The sequence below is a fragment of the Nipponia nippon genome, unplaced genomic scaffold, assembly GCF_047370975.1.
Source record: "Nipponia nippon isolate SJK-2023a ecotype South Korea unplaced genomic scaffold, ASM4737097v1 scaffold_9, whole genome shotgun sequence".
In the NCBI taxonomy this organism is placed as follows: domain Eukaryota; kingdom Metazoa; phylum Chordata; class Aves; order Pelecaniformes; family Threskiornithidae; genus Nipponia; species Nipponia nippon.
The window spans coordinates 7,836,777-7,854,903 of NW_028262413.1; the positions used below are offsets into that span (position 1 = coordinate 7,836,777).

The window sequence follows — 18,127 nt, forward strand, 5'->3', positions numbered from 1 at the left end:
AGATTTTCAAGAGCCGCTTCCAGCAGAGAGACCGTCCCATGCATGGGGGCACCGGGCCCTGGATTTTAGTACAAAATTGCATGGGAAATGGTGCTGCAATTCTGTGTAAGGAGTCTTTGAAGGTTGTTCTGTTACCCCTGAGGAGAGGCAGCAAGCAGTTAAAGGAGAAAGGCTGGGGATTATTTTTTTACCGTTTGCCGAGCGATTCAGGCTCCCACTGTACAAAGAGCAGCTCAGCTGTACTGGAGCTGACAGACAACATTCATTGTACTTTTAATCACCGACAATGAATTAAATTGTACATATTAAATGCCAATTATATAATAACCTGTAGTTATAGTGTCATACTTGTCGCTGAAAGCAATACCCCTACCCGACTTACCAGGTCTGTTTTGGAAAACATGGAAAGATCTGTGATCTTTCTAAGAAAAAGGCTGTTATTTATAAATTACAGGTTGAAGTCTCCCCCAGCGTAAGCCAGGGGCCTGTGAGGGATTTCGGCTGAGCTGTGCTGACTTACACCAGGTGAAGACTTGGCTTTTTTAACACCAAAAAATGGGTCCGGGTGACCAAGCCTGGGGAAGGCATGGGGTGTGCAGGACATGCTCCTCTGTCGGCTTTCCCTGTCCACTGAAACCACGTCAGGGATGGGGCTGAGCTGGGTCTTGTGCTTCTGTTGCAAGACCAGCTAAATGAAAATCAAGTTTTCTACTCACAATTAACCAACACTCCTTAAGAGCAAAAAACATACACATGAGACTCTTCCCTTTGGATGAATACTTCCATTTATTCCAACTGGAAAAAACATTTTTTTTAAATATACTTAAGTGTCATTTCTTTTTTTTTTTTTTCTTTTTCTTTTTAAAGGAATAATAATTATCACATTGTCCTTTACAAACAACAAAAAATTCCTAGCAATAGTCTGTAGTATGGAGACATCCATCTTCAAGATTTTTCTGCATCTGCTGCTTTGAGTAGGCAATGGGGCGTCCCCATGTGCGCCCAGGGCTGCCGGCGCCGGCCCTGCAGCGGGACCCTCCTCCCCGGGGTGCAGGGCAGGGGCCGGCTTGGCGGAGGGGCAGGGGCACCCCGAGATGCCGGCAGTGCACGGGACGAGGGCGATGCAGCCAGTTAAGCCTCTCAGCCCTCCTGCGTCTCAAAGCCCAGCTTTATCTTAACACCCTCAGGTGCTAACCCGCATCTTTGGGTGCCAAGAGCCCCTTTTGTCAACGTGCTCCTTCCCGGGAAGCACCGGGACAACCAGCACTGGCTTGCAATCCTCCGGCGCATCCGCCGGGACGCGCCGCGATGGCAGTACCCCAATGGTTTAAAGCATACAGAGAACAAACTCACATCCACCATAATACAATACAGCTGAGCCCTATTTATAGAATGCTCTGCCACGGCGAGGCTGCTGTGGGGCTGTCCTGGCTCCGCAGGCGGGGGCTGAGCCCACCCAGGGACGAGCCCCCTGGCCACAAGCGGCCTCGGAGGGGTGAGGGTGTCTCGCTAGGGCAGGATCAGACCCGCGGGGAGCAGTTCGCAGTCGTTCTCTTACGTGTTAGGCAGTAGGCAATATTGAGACTTCCACTTGGTAATGAACAGCAGTTAACATAACCCAGGAGACTAGAGCACCATAAGACAAGTCTATATTCAAAACAATGTCATGCTGACATCACACAATTGCACCATTTACACTTTTATTTACTCCAAATAATAGTTCAACATTTAGTAACTTCAGCGTTCTCTACAGAGGTGTAAAATTCCTTCTCCGGCTTTGGTCATTTACAACGTTGCAGACATTTGGTAGTTCTGATCTTCCCTATTTAATAACTAAAAAAAAAAAAAAAAAGTCCCTTTTGCAGCTGTCAGGATTCCTGTATCTGACTGATGGAGCACACCTGAAAAATCACAGGTAGGAGCAGACTTCAAAATGCCAATGAGGCCTCTTCAAGATTTAATGAATCAGAAAATGTTCTCTTTATTTACCAGGAATGAAACAAACAAGCAAACAGAAAAAGGGTTAAAAAAAAAAAAACAAAAACAAACTGAAAACAAATGACAACTCAAACTGTCACTGATATACTTAAGAAATTTGATGATGAAATGGAAAGGGGGGTCCAAAGTACTGTTTGGTTAGCTCTGGCTGAAAACAATTCTGAATGTGCATGCATTTTCCCAGTGACTCCTAAGATATAGAAATTCCTCTGATATTACAAAATACAAAAATATTTTCTCCAAACTCTCATTTACATTGCATTTACAACAATCACAGAAATAACTTAGGCTCCCACACTGTCCAAGAGAGACAAATTACTTACCAACAGGGCTAATGGAAAACAAAAACGTGGTGGAAAGCAAAAGCTACCGGCAAACTGATGCTGAGAGTCAACAGGGGTAACCAAAATGTACGGACAAACAGAACTCAAAAGGCTGGCAGAATCTGGGAGAAAGAGGAAAAACTACTGGGTAAATAATTATTACAGGCTAAAGTGAACTTTGTTTTTTTCTCCAAAGATAGATGTGCAAAATATATTCACTGTGCCCAGGATTATGACTATTTATAGAAGCCAGTCTACAACCTTCTTACAAATCCCTACTCTTCAGGTCTTTTTTGTTACAATAAAAGCGCTTACATGATCTAAAACAGTGCAAGTTTGTGAGTTAATTTACATTCTCCCAAGGTGCCTGGCAAGGATGCCATTAGGATATGATACAGTTTTTGCTCTTCTGCCTTTTCCGGCTGTGCAACTGTCCCCTGCCACCCAGTGTGGAAGACTTGGGCACGCTGTACGAGCCGTACTTGTGCAGGAGCTCCTCGCTGGTCACGTAGCGCAGGCGGGCGGGCTGGGGAATTGGCTCCCCAAGGAAATAGCCCTCGTTGTCTGACTCCGAAGAGGAGGAGCAGGTCGAGCACCAGTCGTATTCGGCGAAGTAGGGACCCCATCTCTCGCCCAAGTGGTTCTGCAAGGCGAGATCCGACACCGTCCGGGGACAGTGGCCGTAGACGTCCCTGCGGGGACCCTGCTCCACCGTCTCTCTGCAGCTCCTCTGGTGCATGAACTGGTCGTAGTCTTCCCTGGCCCGGAGCGAGGGTCTCTCCTTCAGCCGGCAGCACTGCTCGCTGGCCAGGTGCAGGGCATTATCCGACCGGGAACGTCGAGACCGCCGGGGCCGGTGCGGGCGGTAATGCCGGTCATCATCCCGGAGGTTAGTTCGCCGACGCGTGCGCTCGCTCATGGGGGCATGCCTCGAGCCCTCCTGCGCCCCCAGCTTGCCCCCGGGCACCCCGCTACCGTAGTCGAAGCTCTGGTGCATCCGCCCGTGCGACGGCCGCTCTCGGTACCCCAGGGGGCTGGCGAGGTCGTGCAGGTTCGGCTCCATGTCCTGGTACTGCTGCACCGACAGCAGGCTGCGGACCGACTCGGCGCTTCGAAATTGCACGGAGGAATTCAGGGTCCCCATGTTGCTCATCTTCTCTGAGACGTTCATGCCTGAGTCTTTGCTCAGGTCAGGCATGGAGAACCTGGAGAGATGCTCCTGGCGCTTGGCTCCACCATCTGCAGAGAGGCCTTTGCAAGGAAAGGGGAAAGGAAGGAAAAAAAGAGTTAAGAAGGAGAATTTTCTATCAGCAGAGACTCAGGGAGAGGGCTGGGTTTGGCCCTCGACTTTTGTTTTAAAAAATAACTCTGTGGTTTAGATGCTGTCCTGAAGAGCCCTTCAGGAGGATGTTTTTTGGTTTTTTTTTCTTAAAGAGCAGGCAGTTCCTCCTTTGGGGAAGTCACACCAATTTAAGGTGTTTTGAGTTGGACTCCAAGCTGCTTTTCACGACTTCCTTCTCCATATGTCTACGCTGTCTGCGACTTGATAGGAATAACTAGCGATGCCAGTGAGAAATTATGCGTCAGAGGTAACCTGAGGCCTCCTGCATGCTGAGATAACTAGGGTGCCATGATCCGGCACCCACACCTTGTGCAACGACGACATGTTTTGAAGGGCTGAACAACGTCAGGGGCAGCTGAAAACGGGGCCACTGACTAATTCAGGCTTGTCACCATGCTGCACCGCACAGGTCCCCTGAATGACACCCGTGGGGGGACCAAAGGCGCAGCCTTGGCCATGTGCATGCAGTCGGGTTTCCCAGGAGGGAAGGAAACACCCAAGCCCCAGACGGACTGACGGAGCTCCCCGTAAGCAGCTTGATGGGCTGCTCTGCTTGGGAAGGTGGCCCACTGGGTCTCTCTCATGTGCCGGCCAGCCCTGAGCTCCTGCAAGGTGCTTTCCTCCAGCCCAGAAAGCTATAGCCCAGCAGCAGAGAACTGGGGTGTCCGCTCAGCACCTGCCCATCAATGACAAACTCAACGCACCCCACGTCGCCCTAGTCCTTGGCCTGTTGTCTGGGTGTTTTCTGACTATTTTCAGCCTATCTCCATGTTGGCTTGACAACTGGCAGCAGTCAGCAGTTGCATTGCAAGCTCAGGACAATGTGTTTCGCAAGCTATTTCAAAGGAAATCCATTTCATCCCAAATCAAACGCAGAGTGTTTGCTTTGGCGCTCTTCTCCCTGTTCCTCTCTGACAACCTCCCCGTGCAGACCAAAGGCAGAGAGCTGTGCACCATCAGCAGGATTTTCAACATGACGCACAGCCCTTATGCAATCACCGAGAATTTACGACTTTGTAAATTAATTTAAAAAAACAACAACCCAGCCCACAATTCAAGAATAAACTTCTTTTCCCCTTAACAAAAGCTGCTTACATTTCATCGAGAGCTCAGCTCCTTCGGCATTAGCCGCTGCCTGCCAAACCTGAACAAGAACAAGGGCTGCTGTCACTAACTCCGCTCATGAGCCGCTTCAGGGTTTCTTTGGACTCAGTCTTAAAAAGATCAACAGAACCTGCAAAGATGGGCAAGATTTTCCAAATCCTCCCCTCGGTGGCACCAGGGAGAGCTTTAGCACTTGAGCACAAAGCCGCTGCTGGGTCTCGCATGATTTGGCTTTGCTCCCTGAGTCCCAGCCGCCGCAGCCATTTCTCTCTGCTCATTTGCTTTTCTGCTGTTAATGGGGATGTTTCTGGAGTTTATGATTACAGAGGAAGGTAAAGCGAAGGCGATCCCTGAATGCCGCAGGAAAAGGGAGAGGCTGGGTTAAAAAAAAAGTTAAAGCCGTGTTTTGTTTCGAAAAGGATAGACTTTTCAAGACAGCTTCATGCCTTTTTTTCCTAAGCCATGCTGATCTCAAGCGAGCTAACCGAACCCTGCTGACCACCCTTTGGAAACAGTCCCGCAGGGGCTCCCCGTCCCCTCCGCGGACCTGTCTGCCCAGGCTCCCTGCTCCCGTTATGGGAGCGAGCAATTCCCGGCACACACCACCTCCCCGCTGGAGCCGCGATCTTCTGCCTTTGAGCTCAGTGACGCCCTTTGTCACATCAGGCATTGCTCCCCATGTCCCTCCTGTGCCACTGCGGAGGAGCCCAGCAGCCCCTCAGGACAGAAAAGCAACTCGGCAACATGCACAAAGACCTCCCGAAAGGCCAGAATAACAGTGGGATTGCTGGCGGAGTTGATCCGAACATGAATCATGACCGCTGACAGCCGAATGTGGCCTTAATCAGATCTGTCAGACAATAGCTGACGCCAAAGAAAATTAGCCCTCGGTGACATTTATGTAGCCGTTCATTAAGAGAACTGGCGCAGCTCCGCAATAAGAGCGAGCAACGGCAGCACTGTGCAGGAGTACAGCTCCCAACGCTGAGGGATGCTGCTGCGGTGTCAGCAGATTGATTTTGGCAGCATTGTTTGAAAGGGGCCGACCTCATCCCGCCTTGTGGGGGCATGGGGCGAGCCGGTGCTTTGCCCCCAGTGCACAGCCAGCCGCATCGGACAGCACTCGCGGGTCCCAGTTCCCCTGCCGCGGCCGTCTCTCCCCTCCGGTCCTGCATCCAGTGAGCATAAAAACGAGCACCTGGGGAGAGGCTCCTGAGACATGGAAAGAGCGGAACAATATTTTCAAATTAAGCAAGACATATCTGCGTCCTCCACATCGTTGGCAGGAGCACTGCATGCAGCTGCAGTGGCCGAGCGGGATGACCTGCGGTGAAACCTGCTTTTCTTTTTGCTGCGAGTATAGCAAACCGTGATGCATGGGGGGCTCCGGCTCCTGCAAAGGCAGAGCCAGTGCTTCACAAGTTTAGCTTATGCAGGATGGGGGCCTCCAGCCCCTGGCACACACCTCCAGCAGACACGGAGAGTGCTTTCTCTTTTCCTCTTCAAAGTGCTGGTCTTCACAGGAGGAAGCAATTTCAGACGAGAATCCTGCGATACACATACAGCTCATGCTTGGAGCTCAAGTTTTAATCAGTGGTCGTTAGGTCCAGGGGATGTTTCTGGCTCTTCATTCAGCTGGCCTGATTATAATTAAGCACACACATTTTAAGATCTTGAATCACTGGGAGAATGTCGATTGTAAGAGGAATTCAGCACGGAGCACGTACACCACTGTCGCCAGCACTCAGAGCTCAGGGTGCGATGGAGCCTGTGCTTGGGAGACTGCAGCAAAGCCACCCCGAGACCCAGGGACTTCATTTCTCCATATGACAGTGGAAAATGCTCCTTGCTGAGGGCCAAATCCATCTTCCCAAGCAGATCTGGCAGGCTGCACGTGCACAAGCCTTTTTTTGGGAGCCACCCTAGCAAGTGACCCAGCAAGCAGTGTGGCCAGGGGCCAGGAAAACTTTGTTTTATCTGCTCATGGTGGCAGCAAAGGATTTCTTCTGCTCACTCAGGAGCAAAGTTGTGCTTTTACAGCATCCCTGCAGATACCGAGAGCTCCGCACGGCTCTTAAGGTGCCAATAGCAGGTACCAAGTCGAGGATGCAACTTCTAACGCACGCAAAACACAAAGATGCCTCCCAGGCCCTCCCAATGCAAGGTGTAAAGTATGATGAGCAGCGGTTAGGCCCAGCTTAGTCTTTCAAAGCTCGCAAAATGATCCTGCGCCTCTGCAGAGCCGCAAAGCCTCTGCGAGGCGTAGCGGGAGCAAGCCAGGAGTGCTCCAGCCTGACCACAGTGAGTTCAGAGGACAGCGATAACCATCTCTCTAAAAAATTTCATCTAGAAAACATGACCGAGGAATAAAGTTTGAAAGAGCAGGGGTTGTTTAGCCTAGAGAAGTGAAAGCTGAAGGGGATACGGTAACAGCCTTCAAACATGGCAAAATAATGCTTGCGAAGAGAAAGGAAATACATTGTTCTCCAGGTCTGCTGAACTCCTGCAAGGAAAATTTCAGCTTGGAGAAGAGGAAAACTCTTCCTGTGCAATCACAGCAGGAGGTGGCTGGGGGAGGCTCCAGCCCAGAGGGCTTCCCGGGCACTGGAAGGCAGCGGATGCCTGGGCACAGGCAGGGCAGCTCCGGGTCTCTGGTCCCGCGCTGCGAAGGTGGCACCGACCCTCCTCTCCTGCGGTCACTTGCCATTTCAGAGCTACACCAGTGCATTGAGGCCCAATCTTCTTCAATTACCAGTATTTATTTACAGTTGCTGCAGCTCCCTCTTAATGAAGTGTTTCATCTGGGAACACAGCTAATAACCCGAGTGAGCCCTAACCTGGAAGAAAGAGCGCACGTGGGGAGACCCCACCATGCAGAGGTGATTTTTTTCTAACAAGGAAACCTGAGAATCTGTTTCCCGAGGCCGTCCAGGGGAGCGGCAGCCCTGTTGTGGCCCACGGTGCAAGACGGTTGTTACCACATCACCGAGCCCTTTCCAGGGGTGCAAACGCAGGGCTGATACGCTGACCCCACGAGACCTTCCTTCTGCAAAATGATGCTCCACGAGACATCGAGCGCATCCATCGGCGGCTGCCCCAGAGGCTTTTGCACTGGAAGAGGAGAGATGGCACCTGCTGCCGCCAGCACAGTGCGTCGGCCGTCAGCCGTCCCACGGCCAGATTGGAGCCAGCACCGCGGCACACGTGGACACAGCAGGTTATTCTGCTGCCGTTCTCCACGGTGTGGGGCTGCCAGGCTCAATATTTCACCCCGAAGCCATGGAAACACACGCCTTTCGGATGAACACAAGTGAAAGCTGCAGCTCGTCTGCAGGCGTTCGATATAAAATTCGAGCTGGCTACAGCGCCAGGGACACAAAGCAGGTTTCTGGTTAACATTAAGGTTTGCTAAGAACATGCTGTACAATCCCCTCTGAAGTCCTTCCTCACCCCTATTAAGAACCATGTTCATCCCATAAAACATTGCCAAGGGAAATAACAACTGAATAAGCAAAGCGACGGCACAAAGATATTCCTCATGAGCATCACCTCTACAACCTTGCCACAACAAAGCACTCGGAGGCGCTTAAATCCTGCTGTGTGCTTTGCTAAACCAGGGCTGCAAGTTGCATTAATTATGAATTATTAAACCACTCGGCAAATGACAGCAGAGGGGCCGCAGAGAGCACGTACGCTGGCTCTGAGGCTGGGAATGAAGCCCCCCGTGAGGGGAAGCAGCTCCCAGCCCCCATTAAATTAAACTCCCCGTGAAGCTGGGCTAACATGGGGTGAGGCCCTGCCGCAGCCAGCATCCCACTGCAGAGAGAGCAACATCTGCTTCACCCCGGCTGGGGAATGCAAAACGCCCTGACTTAGGACATTGCACACAAACAGAGCTATGCTGACGCTCGCTTCTTGCTTTTACATTTATCATAGCGTACACATATACCCGTGCATCGCAGTCCTCACCACCTGATGCCCATATAGGTGCCTGTCTGCACCAAAACCCTGCGCCCAGACCAGGCAGCCAGCGTTTAAGTGCAGCTATAGAGGCACAAGAGGGGACAGTGTGACATCTCTCGTGCCCAGACTCCCTGTGTCAGAGCCTTCTCTCTCTCATAGCACCAGGCAGGCACATCCTCACCACCCCTGCAACAGGGTTTATTTCAAGTTCAACCCCAAGAACTAAAAATGAACTTAAGGAGAAACAGCCTGCTCAGGGCTTTGTTTATAGCTCAGCCTCGTCTCACTTCTGAGCGACCTCAGGGTGTGCAGAAATAAAGCAGAATCCTTACGTAACTGGAAATCATGGAAAGTAAACAATTCGGGGGAAAGCAGAGTGCTCGCCAAGCGGGTCGCGGTGCCGACAGCCCCCCATGGTGCGTCCCCATGTGCCATCCCAAGGGTGTCAGGGTGTAGTTCCTACCTGATCAGTCCCTCTGCCTGGCTCACTGAAAGAAGTCCCTACATGAGTGCTGCCTGGGAAAGGAGTTGGATTTTAACGCAGAAGTGTGCCTGCAACCCTCCTCATGGGCACCACCAGCTCCTACGCCCTCCCCACACAAGGCAGGATAGCCAACACGCCAGGTAGGGGATGATGGGCTATTGCTTCCCCTGACGTCTCCTTCCAGAAGTCCATTTCGGTTCTCCCTCTGGTTTGGTCATTACCCCACGTGCTTTGGCACATCCATGTGTGACACCGAAGGGGTGAAGGTGTGCATGTGGCCAGCCCCTGCAGTAAGCATGCCAAACCTCCCACCGCTGAGCACCAAAAGGCGGGTGAGGGGGAGAAGAAACACTCCTGGCAGTTTTATAATGTTTTGGCATTGGCCCTTTGGGAAGGAAAACCTCTATTTTCACATCTTGGGTTTTGAAATGACCCGGCTTAGATTGGGGAATGTTATACCTGGGTCCCAAAATTGCAAGAAATCCCCCCAAGGATCCAATCTTCCAACTTGGAAGCAGTTTTATGCTGCCTGTGTCTGGGGCAAAGAGGATGGTAGGAGCGTGCTGGAGAACTGGGAGCCTCCTTTTTCTTAGAAAAAGTCAAGAACAGCTAATGTGTCATTTTCTGGCTTGCATAACTTGGCTGAAGTGCCCGGGGCAGCCGCTCTCTCCAGCCCAGGGGGGAGAGGAGCACCCCCACAGGTTGCAGTGCCACTGAGGACACAGGGATGGGGACCAGCCCCCTGACCCCGCTCACCCCGAGCCCCTCACTGCCATCCCCGAGGGTGTTCAGGAGCTGCTCCCAAGCCCTCGGTGCAGGAGAGGCTGGGCCATTGAATGCTTTTTGGAAAATACACCCTAGCCCTGAGAAACAGGGTTTTTTCTTTCCCCACCTGAGCTTTCAGCCCCTCCTCAGGCAAAGGAAGAAGAGAAGACTGGAGACAGATGATGCCATCAGGTAACTCTGCAACTCAGACGCACAGGGACCAGCCCTGACCCATGTGCATAGTCATACGTTTTCTCTCTCTGCTTTCTGGGTATATCACGCTTGTTGTTTAGTCCTTGAAAAACAAGCTATTTGGGGCCTTTGGGCATCTCATAACACAGATGACAGCAGAAACGTGTGCCATACATGTGAAATCACATTACACCCTGTAACGGCACCAGTTTAACATCTTTTTTCCCTGGATTTATGCCTGTGACAGATGAGGCTGTTACCCTCACCCAAACTCATTTTCTCAAGGAATATTTAAAATCTATTTCTCCTTTTGCATATAACAGTGTCACCGTTCAACGAGACTTCTACGTCCAAAGCACTCCTGCTCTCCGCAAGCTGCACACAAAGAGACTGTTCCCAGGGAATAACATTTAGCCTGCAGGTACTTTCTTAAGTGGGCTATTTGACCAGCTGGCACTTTGTGGAAATGACTGCTTGGAATCAGCAGAGATCAGCTCTTGATTTCTAATTCAGCTGCTAGGCACATACAGTGCCTGCAAAACCTTTTTAGAGGGCAACGCAAGCACAAGCAGAGCAAGGCAGAGCGCAAGCACTGCGAGCAGGGCTGTGGTGGACTGAGTATCTTCTGGGAAGTGATTAACCTCTGGTAGGATCAGACTCCTCTTCATGAGAAAAGCTTCCTGGACAAACTCCATCTTAGCATTGTCCTGATTGCTTAATGAAGGGAGTTACAGGGTAAACATTGCTACAGCATCCACTGTTTTGTGTTGTTGCTAATGCCATTAAAGAAAAAAAAGGCAAAAGCAGCCAAAGCAAATCAAATATAAAAGATAATATAAAATCCAGCAAAAATGAGCTCTCTCTTGGAAAATGTGCTGGGAAATACTTTCTTCTCTTTGCCTCTCCATCTAATAGCCATGTTGGGCAGGAGTAGGACTCAGCCTTCAAGAAGAGGAGGTAGCGGATCGGAGTCTGTCCTAGCCTTTGGTTGATTGCAGAGAAGGGATTTTCAAAGAGAAACGTGGGAGGAAAGGAGAGATGCCCTCCACCAGCAGGAAACTCTGCCCTTTGCCAGCGGATGTGGCTAAATCACATCAGCATTTGTAGCAATTACACAAGCACAAACCAGAGGACTGCAGAGACGCTCCCACCTAATTCCAACCCCAAAACCATGCACAAGGAGGGTCACGGCTACCTCTGCCACTCCGGCGTCTGCTGGTGCACGACTGCCCAGGGTGTGACGATGGAGCACAGTTGAGCGCTTTAAGGGTGAGCGCCCAAGATTAACACAGTGTCACACCTCTTAACCAACCCATGAGGAATTGGCTTTGAAGCGATTCAGTAGAGCCTGGTTGGTAAGGTGAAAACCTGGGGTCTTGCAGGAGATGTGGGGTCACATAGATCTTGACCCACCCAATGGGTGACCCCCTGTCTGGCATTGAATGCATTACAAATATTATAGGGACAACATCAGTTCACAGGAGGCAGCCTTCTGGCCAGAGGACAGGGACTCCGGCTGCACATCCTATGTATTATCTGCTCTTACTGACGTCTCCGGCTAATTAGTACTTAAGTCTTAATAGAAACATCACAGCAAAATCTGCTGCCAGGGAGGGACCAGCTTTTAATGTGTGCTCTGCAGGTCAGGGACTGTTTGCCCTTCAGCTCCCTATAAAAAAAGAACGTTTTCAGTGATGCCATAAAATGTTAAGACGGATGCGGTGTGACTTATCTCACTTTATAAGGTGGAGCAACTGTGCAGCACCAGTAGCTCCAAGGGACCTCGTAGCTGGGTGCCTGGGAGTTTCTTGCAAAGCAGAGCTGGGGTGTGCAGGGCAGGGAGCACGGGACGAGCTGGACCCCCGGGCTGTGCTGGGGGGAGCTTCATGGGGGTGTTTGCTGGGCAACCTGCCCTCCTGCAGACCTCGGCCACGTCATCGCATCTCCCTGTCCTCAAAACGCTGCCAATTAAATGGGATGATAAATGTGTCCTCCATAATTGCACACACGGCCCCGGGGGAGCTGCCTCTTACTGCCGCAGTGCCCCTCAGCTCAAGCGGAGCCAGGTCCCAGAGGAAGGAAAATTATTAGAATCTTACACATTAATAAAAATGTTATCACCTCACTCTGCAGAGGAACTGCTTAAATTTGTTGCAAGCCCCATCATGCTGAGCATCCGCTCCAGAAAGCAGGAAAGAAGTGAGTCGTTAAGGCAGGCACTGCCCGTAAGGAAATTCATACTTCGGCTACGTATGGAGGACGGATGCCTTTGGAAGATCTCCCTCTGAGCATTTTAAAAGGGGTTTCTAAAATGAATGTCAGAGTGATTTTCACTCTAATACGAAGGCTTTGCCACATTTCTCATCTCTTGACCTGTATCCCCAATAACTTGTTACACTTCAGCTCCAAAGCATGCAACAACCACTCGAGTATTCAGGGATTGCTCATCCAAACTTGGTGTTGCTCAAGACTCTTTGTATTGACGGGGTTTTACACAATACAAGTTTTCAGGAACACGAGCAGCTTTGGAAACATCGGGCTTTGCTTCGGAGAACCTTGTTTCCAAGAGCCAACTCCCTCACCGATTCACATCTATTTTTCCTCCATGTATATCTGAGGCTGTTTGAGCAAAACCCTCTCCAGCTCATTAGCTTCTCCTCTCCCTCCCTGCTTTACCACTCGCTGGTTAGGGAGATCCTGGTTGAACACAGAGATCATTTCACATCTTGGCACGGGGCTGGCAAATTTCCAAAACAAACACACCGAAACCCCGGAGCAGGGTGAGGAGGCACGGGCGTTGCAGAGCAAACCTGTCCGTCCAGGTGAGGCAGAGGCACAGCGCTCGGCTTCAGCGGCGCTCAGCTCTCCGGGGGCCCGGCGATGCTCACTGGCACATCCCCACCACCCAGTGCCAGCATCCCGTGGGAGGCCCTCGGGACTGGGTACCGAACACCCTGCAGGCTGCTTGCTGCCAGTGACAGCAAGACAGACGGACTCCATTTTGCAGGGGGCAGATGTAGGACGTGCCCAAATCCAAGCAATGCTTGGCTGGAACAGAAAAAAGCCAGGGAGTGGTGAAGAAAAAGCAAGGCAGTATCTCTGGCGAGCAAACCAGGCTCAGTATTTTCTTTTCCGAGAAGTGTTCTGCTGAGGGACTGGAAGCAAGCGATAGCTGTGCCAGACGAGCGCAGCCACCCGATAATGCAAACTACAGCAGGCTGCAGAAGGATGGTGTGCGCCGGGGTCTGAGCCTCCCCAGTGCTGGGGTGCGGACTAGAGCCCTGCCGCAGACACGTCCGTACATGCACACCCATCCCCGCAGCCACAAAATGAAACCCAAACACGTTTGGGGTGAGAGGGCTGAGAAATATTACCCTGGGATGCGCTCATGAGAAACGGGCTCAGCCTGACGGGACAAGCATCTCGCCTGGCTCTTCCCTGCAATTTCTACCCGGGGACTGGGGAAGAGGAGAAAGAGAGCCATGCGTAGAGAGGGAGGAATTTGTGTGAACTCGTCACATGCTCAAGGACTGCATAACATGCAAAAGGGGTTAACTGGGCCTATTTCAAAGCATTTAGAAATATTTTTTGCCTCCAAGGGTAGCTGACAGCAGTCCTTCAAGCACTGAAGGGCTGGAATCTGCCTCCGTGTTAGCAGCTGGCCTTGACTTTTCTCTCCTATTCACAACAGGGAGGATTAAAGAGCTTGAAAACATTTGTTTTGAGCTACACAGAAAGGCCAGCTATCTATAAAGCCCTGCATTTGGTAAACAAGCAAGCAAAGCGAGAGGGGGCTGCCAGGCACACTGGGGCTGGGCAGGCAAGCCCGTGGCACTGAGCGGCTGTCCCCAAGCTGCCGGTCACCCCTGTAATGGGAAGACACCTGCCGTGGCACTGACCCAGAGCACAAGGGACCCCATTGCACGGAGGAGGTCCCGGGGTGGCCGCAGGGTGACAGGAGCGGGGGTGACGTACCTGTTGCGTTGGAGAGCGCAAGGGACTCCATGGAGCCGCGGGGAGTCTGCTCGGTGGGCGTCAGGTCCTCCGTGAACTTGAGGGCGTTGATGGGGTGCCGGGTGCGGCACTGCGGCGTCGGCATCCTGCCTTCCTCTTCCTCTTCGTACTTGGGGACTTTGAGACTTCCTCTTGTCTCGGGGAAGCTCTGGTTGGACATGTCGCTGTAGCTCTCCTGCGAGCGAAGCCTCCCCGAGTAGTAGTCCTCTCTGCAGTCCTGGATGAAGCTGCCGCCATGGCTCTTCATCGCCAGCGAGGAGCTCCTCTTTGGGTTGCTGAAATGTTTCGCCCATAAATCTGGCTGCGAGCCTGGAACCTGGCTGGGGTTATAGGAGGTCCTTATGTTGCACTGGCTGAGAAGCTGTAAAGGGCTTTGGGACTGACTTTGCTCCATTTTGCTCCCGTAGTGATAGAGCTCATCCCGGCTCCTCCACAAGTGCTCCCTGTTGAGGCTCGGCGTCTGGCTGGCCAGGCTCAGCAAATCCATCTGCAGGGACAGCGGGTCCACATCGGTGGAGAGGCGATTGGAGGTGACCTGCAGCTGGTTGCATGGGCTGCGCGCCCCCTCCTCGCCTTTCCCCTTGTTCTTGCCGATCTTGGCGCTGCGGCGGGACTCCTTGGCTCGCGCGCTCTGGAAAGCCGAGTCAGAGGAGTCGGAGCCGTTGGGGTCATCGCCGACGCTGCAGGCCCTGGAGCAGAAGATCTGCCCCTGCTTGGGCAGGAAGGGCCGTCCCAGCAGGGACTTCTTGCACTGTGCGCAGCAGAAGCAGGTCTCGGTGGCATGCCAGTGCTGGCCGTCATATGTCATCTGGCCCTGGTCGATACCTTGAGCGGGAAGACGCACAAGCATCAGAGTTAGCCCACATACATCACTTTGCACTGCACTCAACACACGCATCCCCTATGAGCGACACGCACCCGGGCTTGCTCTCGAAAGCCCTTCAGCAGGGCTTCTCTGGCGCATGAAGTTAAGCCCATTTCTAATTCCTTGCAGGCTGCAGGCCTTTGCTCGGGAGTTGCTCAATGTTGGGAAAGGCAGCAGAACCGAGCCTCAAGCTATTTTGTATTAAATGCGGCTATTTCCGATCATAAAGCAAAGGAATGCAAGAAGTTCTCCATAAAGTCCTTGAAGTCAAAGGAGTAATACGCTGCCGATTTGAAAAATACAAAAAGCCTCCAACCGAACCATAACGAGGAATTTGTGCTGCCTTGGTTAAGTACGTAACAGAGCAGATCGCATCCCTGTCCCTCGCTGCTACTGTGGCCCCATCCTACCTTTATTTTGGCTATGGGGGCCCCTTCTCCGAAAGGGAGGAGAAAGAGCTGGCCCCAGGGATCTGAGTGCACCCCCTTGTCTTGCACCCAGCCACATTCCCCGTGTTGCTCCTTGGGTTAAGTAAAGCAATTGATGCAGAGAGCCTGTCCCCCCACCAGCAAAACCCCGGGGCTGCTTGCAGGCACCAGCCAGGGCCGCGGGAGCACGACTGCTGCATGCACATCACTCTTGGTCAGAGCTGTGAGCAAAGCTCCTGAGGTTTCAATTATAACACTTATTTGCCTGGTCAAGCTGCCATTCATGGCAAAAGCCCCCGTTACTTGGGAAACCGCCGTGCACGGCGCAGGCTGGCTGGCACAGCGTGGTGCTGTGCTGCATGCGTACACAGCACGTGCTTGCACACCCACCGTGGCCGTGCCGCTGGGAGGGCCAAATGCCACTGGATAATTTATAAATGAAAACTACGTTAATGGTTATTTTATTCCAAGCTAAATTTGCTTTAGTGTATTTAGCCCTTATAATGAGCGAAATGTTTTTATATATAGATTGGAGGGCTACCAGTGTGGACAAAAGAGAGACAGGGATTTTATCAGCTCCTTTTCCAATGCCCCAAAGCCATCTTGTAGAGGAAGGAGGAACATCTCTCACTTCCAGACAGTTAAACACTTGAAGTAAGCAGTAGTGGGGAAGAGCCACATAAATGAGGAAGGAGCACGGCCTCCTTACTCTCAGCTTTGGCTACCCAACTCAAGCCTTACAAGTCTTAAGCAGGCACTTATCTCTAATTTATGTGGCTCACGCTCAGTGACTACTATGAGCAACTTGCAGCAAAATGGCTGCAGTCCCTCCTTTGCTAGAAATGTGCAGATATGCACCAAAACAGGCATTTTGCCCCGAAAACCTGACAGTCAGCAGGCTCCAGCCGGCCGGTCAGAGGGATGGACAGCAGATGGGGGAAGCACGAGAGAAGGGAGCGTGCAAGAAGCGCTAACAGCTGCTTCACCGCTCTGCAGCTGAGCTTTCGGGAAGGATGTGCTGCAGGTCACAGCAAACGCGTCCTCCAAGTGCTTCGCTGAAGCCCTGAGTCTTCCTCCCCAAGCCATCTGGCCGCTGCACAAGAGCAAAATGGTTGTTTTTTTTTTTCTTTCCCTGCAGCCTATGAATTATTTGAACACGTGAGCTCACCTCCATGGACAAAGAAAGGGCTGCCCGCCCATCCGCGAGCAAATGCTCAGCCAAGAGACAAACAGGATCGGGGAGAACAGCGAGGTGGCTTCCCAGTCCACCCGGCTCACTACCCCTCGAGTGCTGGGGGGACAGCTAGTCCCCAGAATAAAGTACATTTTAAATCACTGTTCTACAAATGTAGATTGACTCTGATGCGTTATTTCTTTCTGAGAACATCTATCTGCAGGTTGATTAAAAAAGGCAAACAGAAACAATAATGATGCCTAATGAACAAGCATCTTTCCTGTCAGTAGCTCATTAACCCATGTGATCCTTTGGCAAGCTTGGCTGGGAAAAATCTGAGAGTCGAAGAGTCAGGCTGTTTACAGGAAAATGAGATTTAAAGGAAAAAAAGTGTGCATTATATTAGGCCAGAGAAAGCTTTCACTAGTTGCAACAGCTCCTGAGGTTGCTCTCTGATAATCCTCCCCTCTCTGACCACAAAAAGGGATAAGCAGTGGCTTAACCACACAAATTACCATGCTAGCTCCTTGGCGAGATGTGAGAGGAGCACCAGCCTCTTTGGATGCTGCAGGGCTGGTGCAGTCCCCAGCAGCAGGCAGTCCTGCCTGTAGCCCCAAAGTGTTGTCAAAGACTTAATGCAACAGCTCTTGTTGCCAGAAACAACCTTCCAAGCAGAGGTTTGCCCCGCTCCCCTCCCGCACGGCGCTCGCCCCGGGGCCGAGGCACGTACCGATGTGCTGGGCGCAGGTGTCGCAGTACTCGGCGTAGAGGGACTCGAAGCAGCTGCAGCAGTAGGGCCTGCCATCCTTCATGATGTACCTCTGCCCCCCCAGCACCGTCTCGCATTCAAAGCAGCAGAAGTGCTTCATGTGCCAGTGCCGCCCTTCGGCCTCGGTGCATTCATCGGCAAAAATGATCTGGGGGGGGGGGAACACAAATGTGGAGCAGAGTCCATCAGAGAGGGGACCTGAGATGTGGGCACCAACCTTCATGTCTCCTGCCTGTGCATGGCAGCTGTGCCCCTTTGCTCATACAACCTCCAAATTTTACAGCTAACCCTCCCGTCCTGCATGAGAAACTCCCATGGTTTGGCTTGTGGCAGGGGCACCCATCACTTCTTAAGGAAATCCATTAAAATGCAAATACCTCAGGACCGCAGTATTGCATGGACTACAAAGCGTTAAGGCAGAGCTCGCAGTAACATGCTTGTAAGCACATCCATCAGCAGGAGGGGTCGATCAGGGTAATAAACACGCTTATATACAGCTTATCGATCTGGTGGACTTTTGAAGAACAGAGCAGCCACTTACTAAAACACATTTACCCGTCTCTGAAACAGGTACCTAAGTACAAAGGATGAGCAAAAATACAAAGAGAAGTGGCAGCTTTCCAGAGGGGAGAGAAGACAGAGCTACCTGGCTCCTCACCATCGTCTCTACCCCAGCCTGTGTGCTTATATAGATGATTGCAGTCAT

The 18,127-nt window shown here is 51.8% G+C and overlaps 1 protein-coding gene across 4 annotated transcripts in view; it reads right to left on the reverse strand.

Annotated features, from left to right (window-relative positions):
* Positions 1 to 850: 850 nt before the first annotated feature.
* PRICKLE2 (prickle planar cell polarity protein 2) overlaps positions 851 to 18,127 on the reverse strand; it is a 121,313-nt gene continuing 104,036 nt past the window's right edge. For all 4 annotated transcript variants that reach the window (XM_087745053.1, XM_087745052.1, XM_087745056.1 and 1 more), the window contains 3 exons: positions 17,383 to 17,569; positions 14,147 to 15,010; positions 851 to 3,572 (listed from right to left, as the gene is read on the reverse strand). In XM_087745053.1, the coding sequence (XP_087601179.1) occupies positions 2,704 to 3,572; positions 14,147 to 15,010; positions 17,383 to 17,569 (1,920 nt within the window). In that variant the 3' untranslated portion in view covers positions 851 to 2,703. The remainder of the gene's footprint in view (positions 3,573 to 14,146; positions 15,011 to 17,382; positions 17,570 to 18,127) is intronic.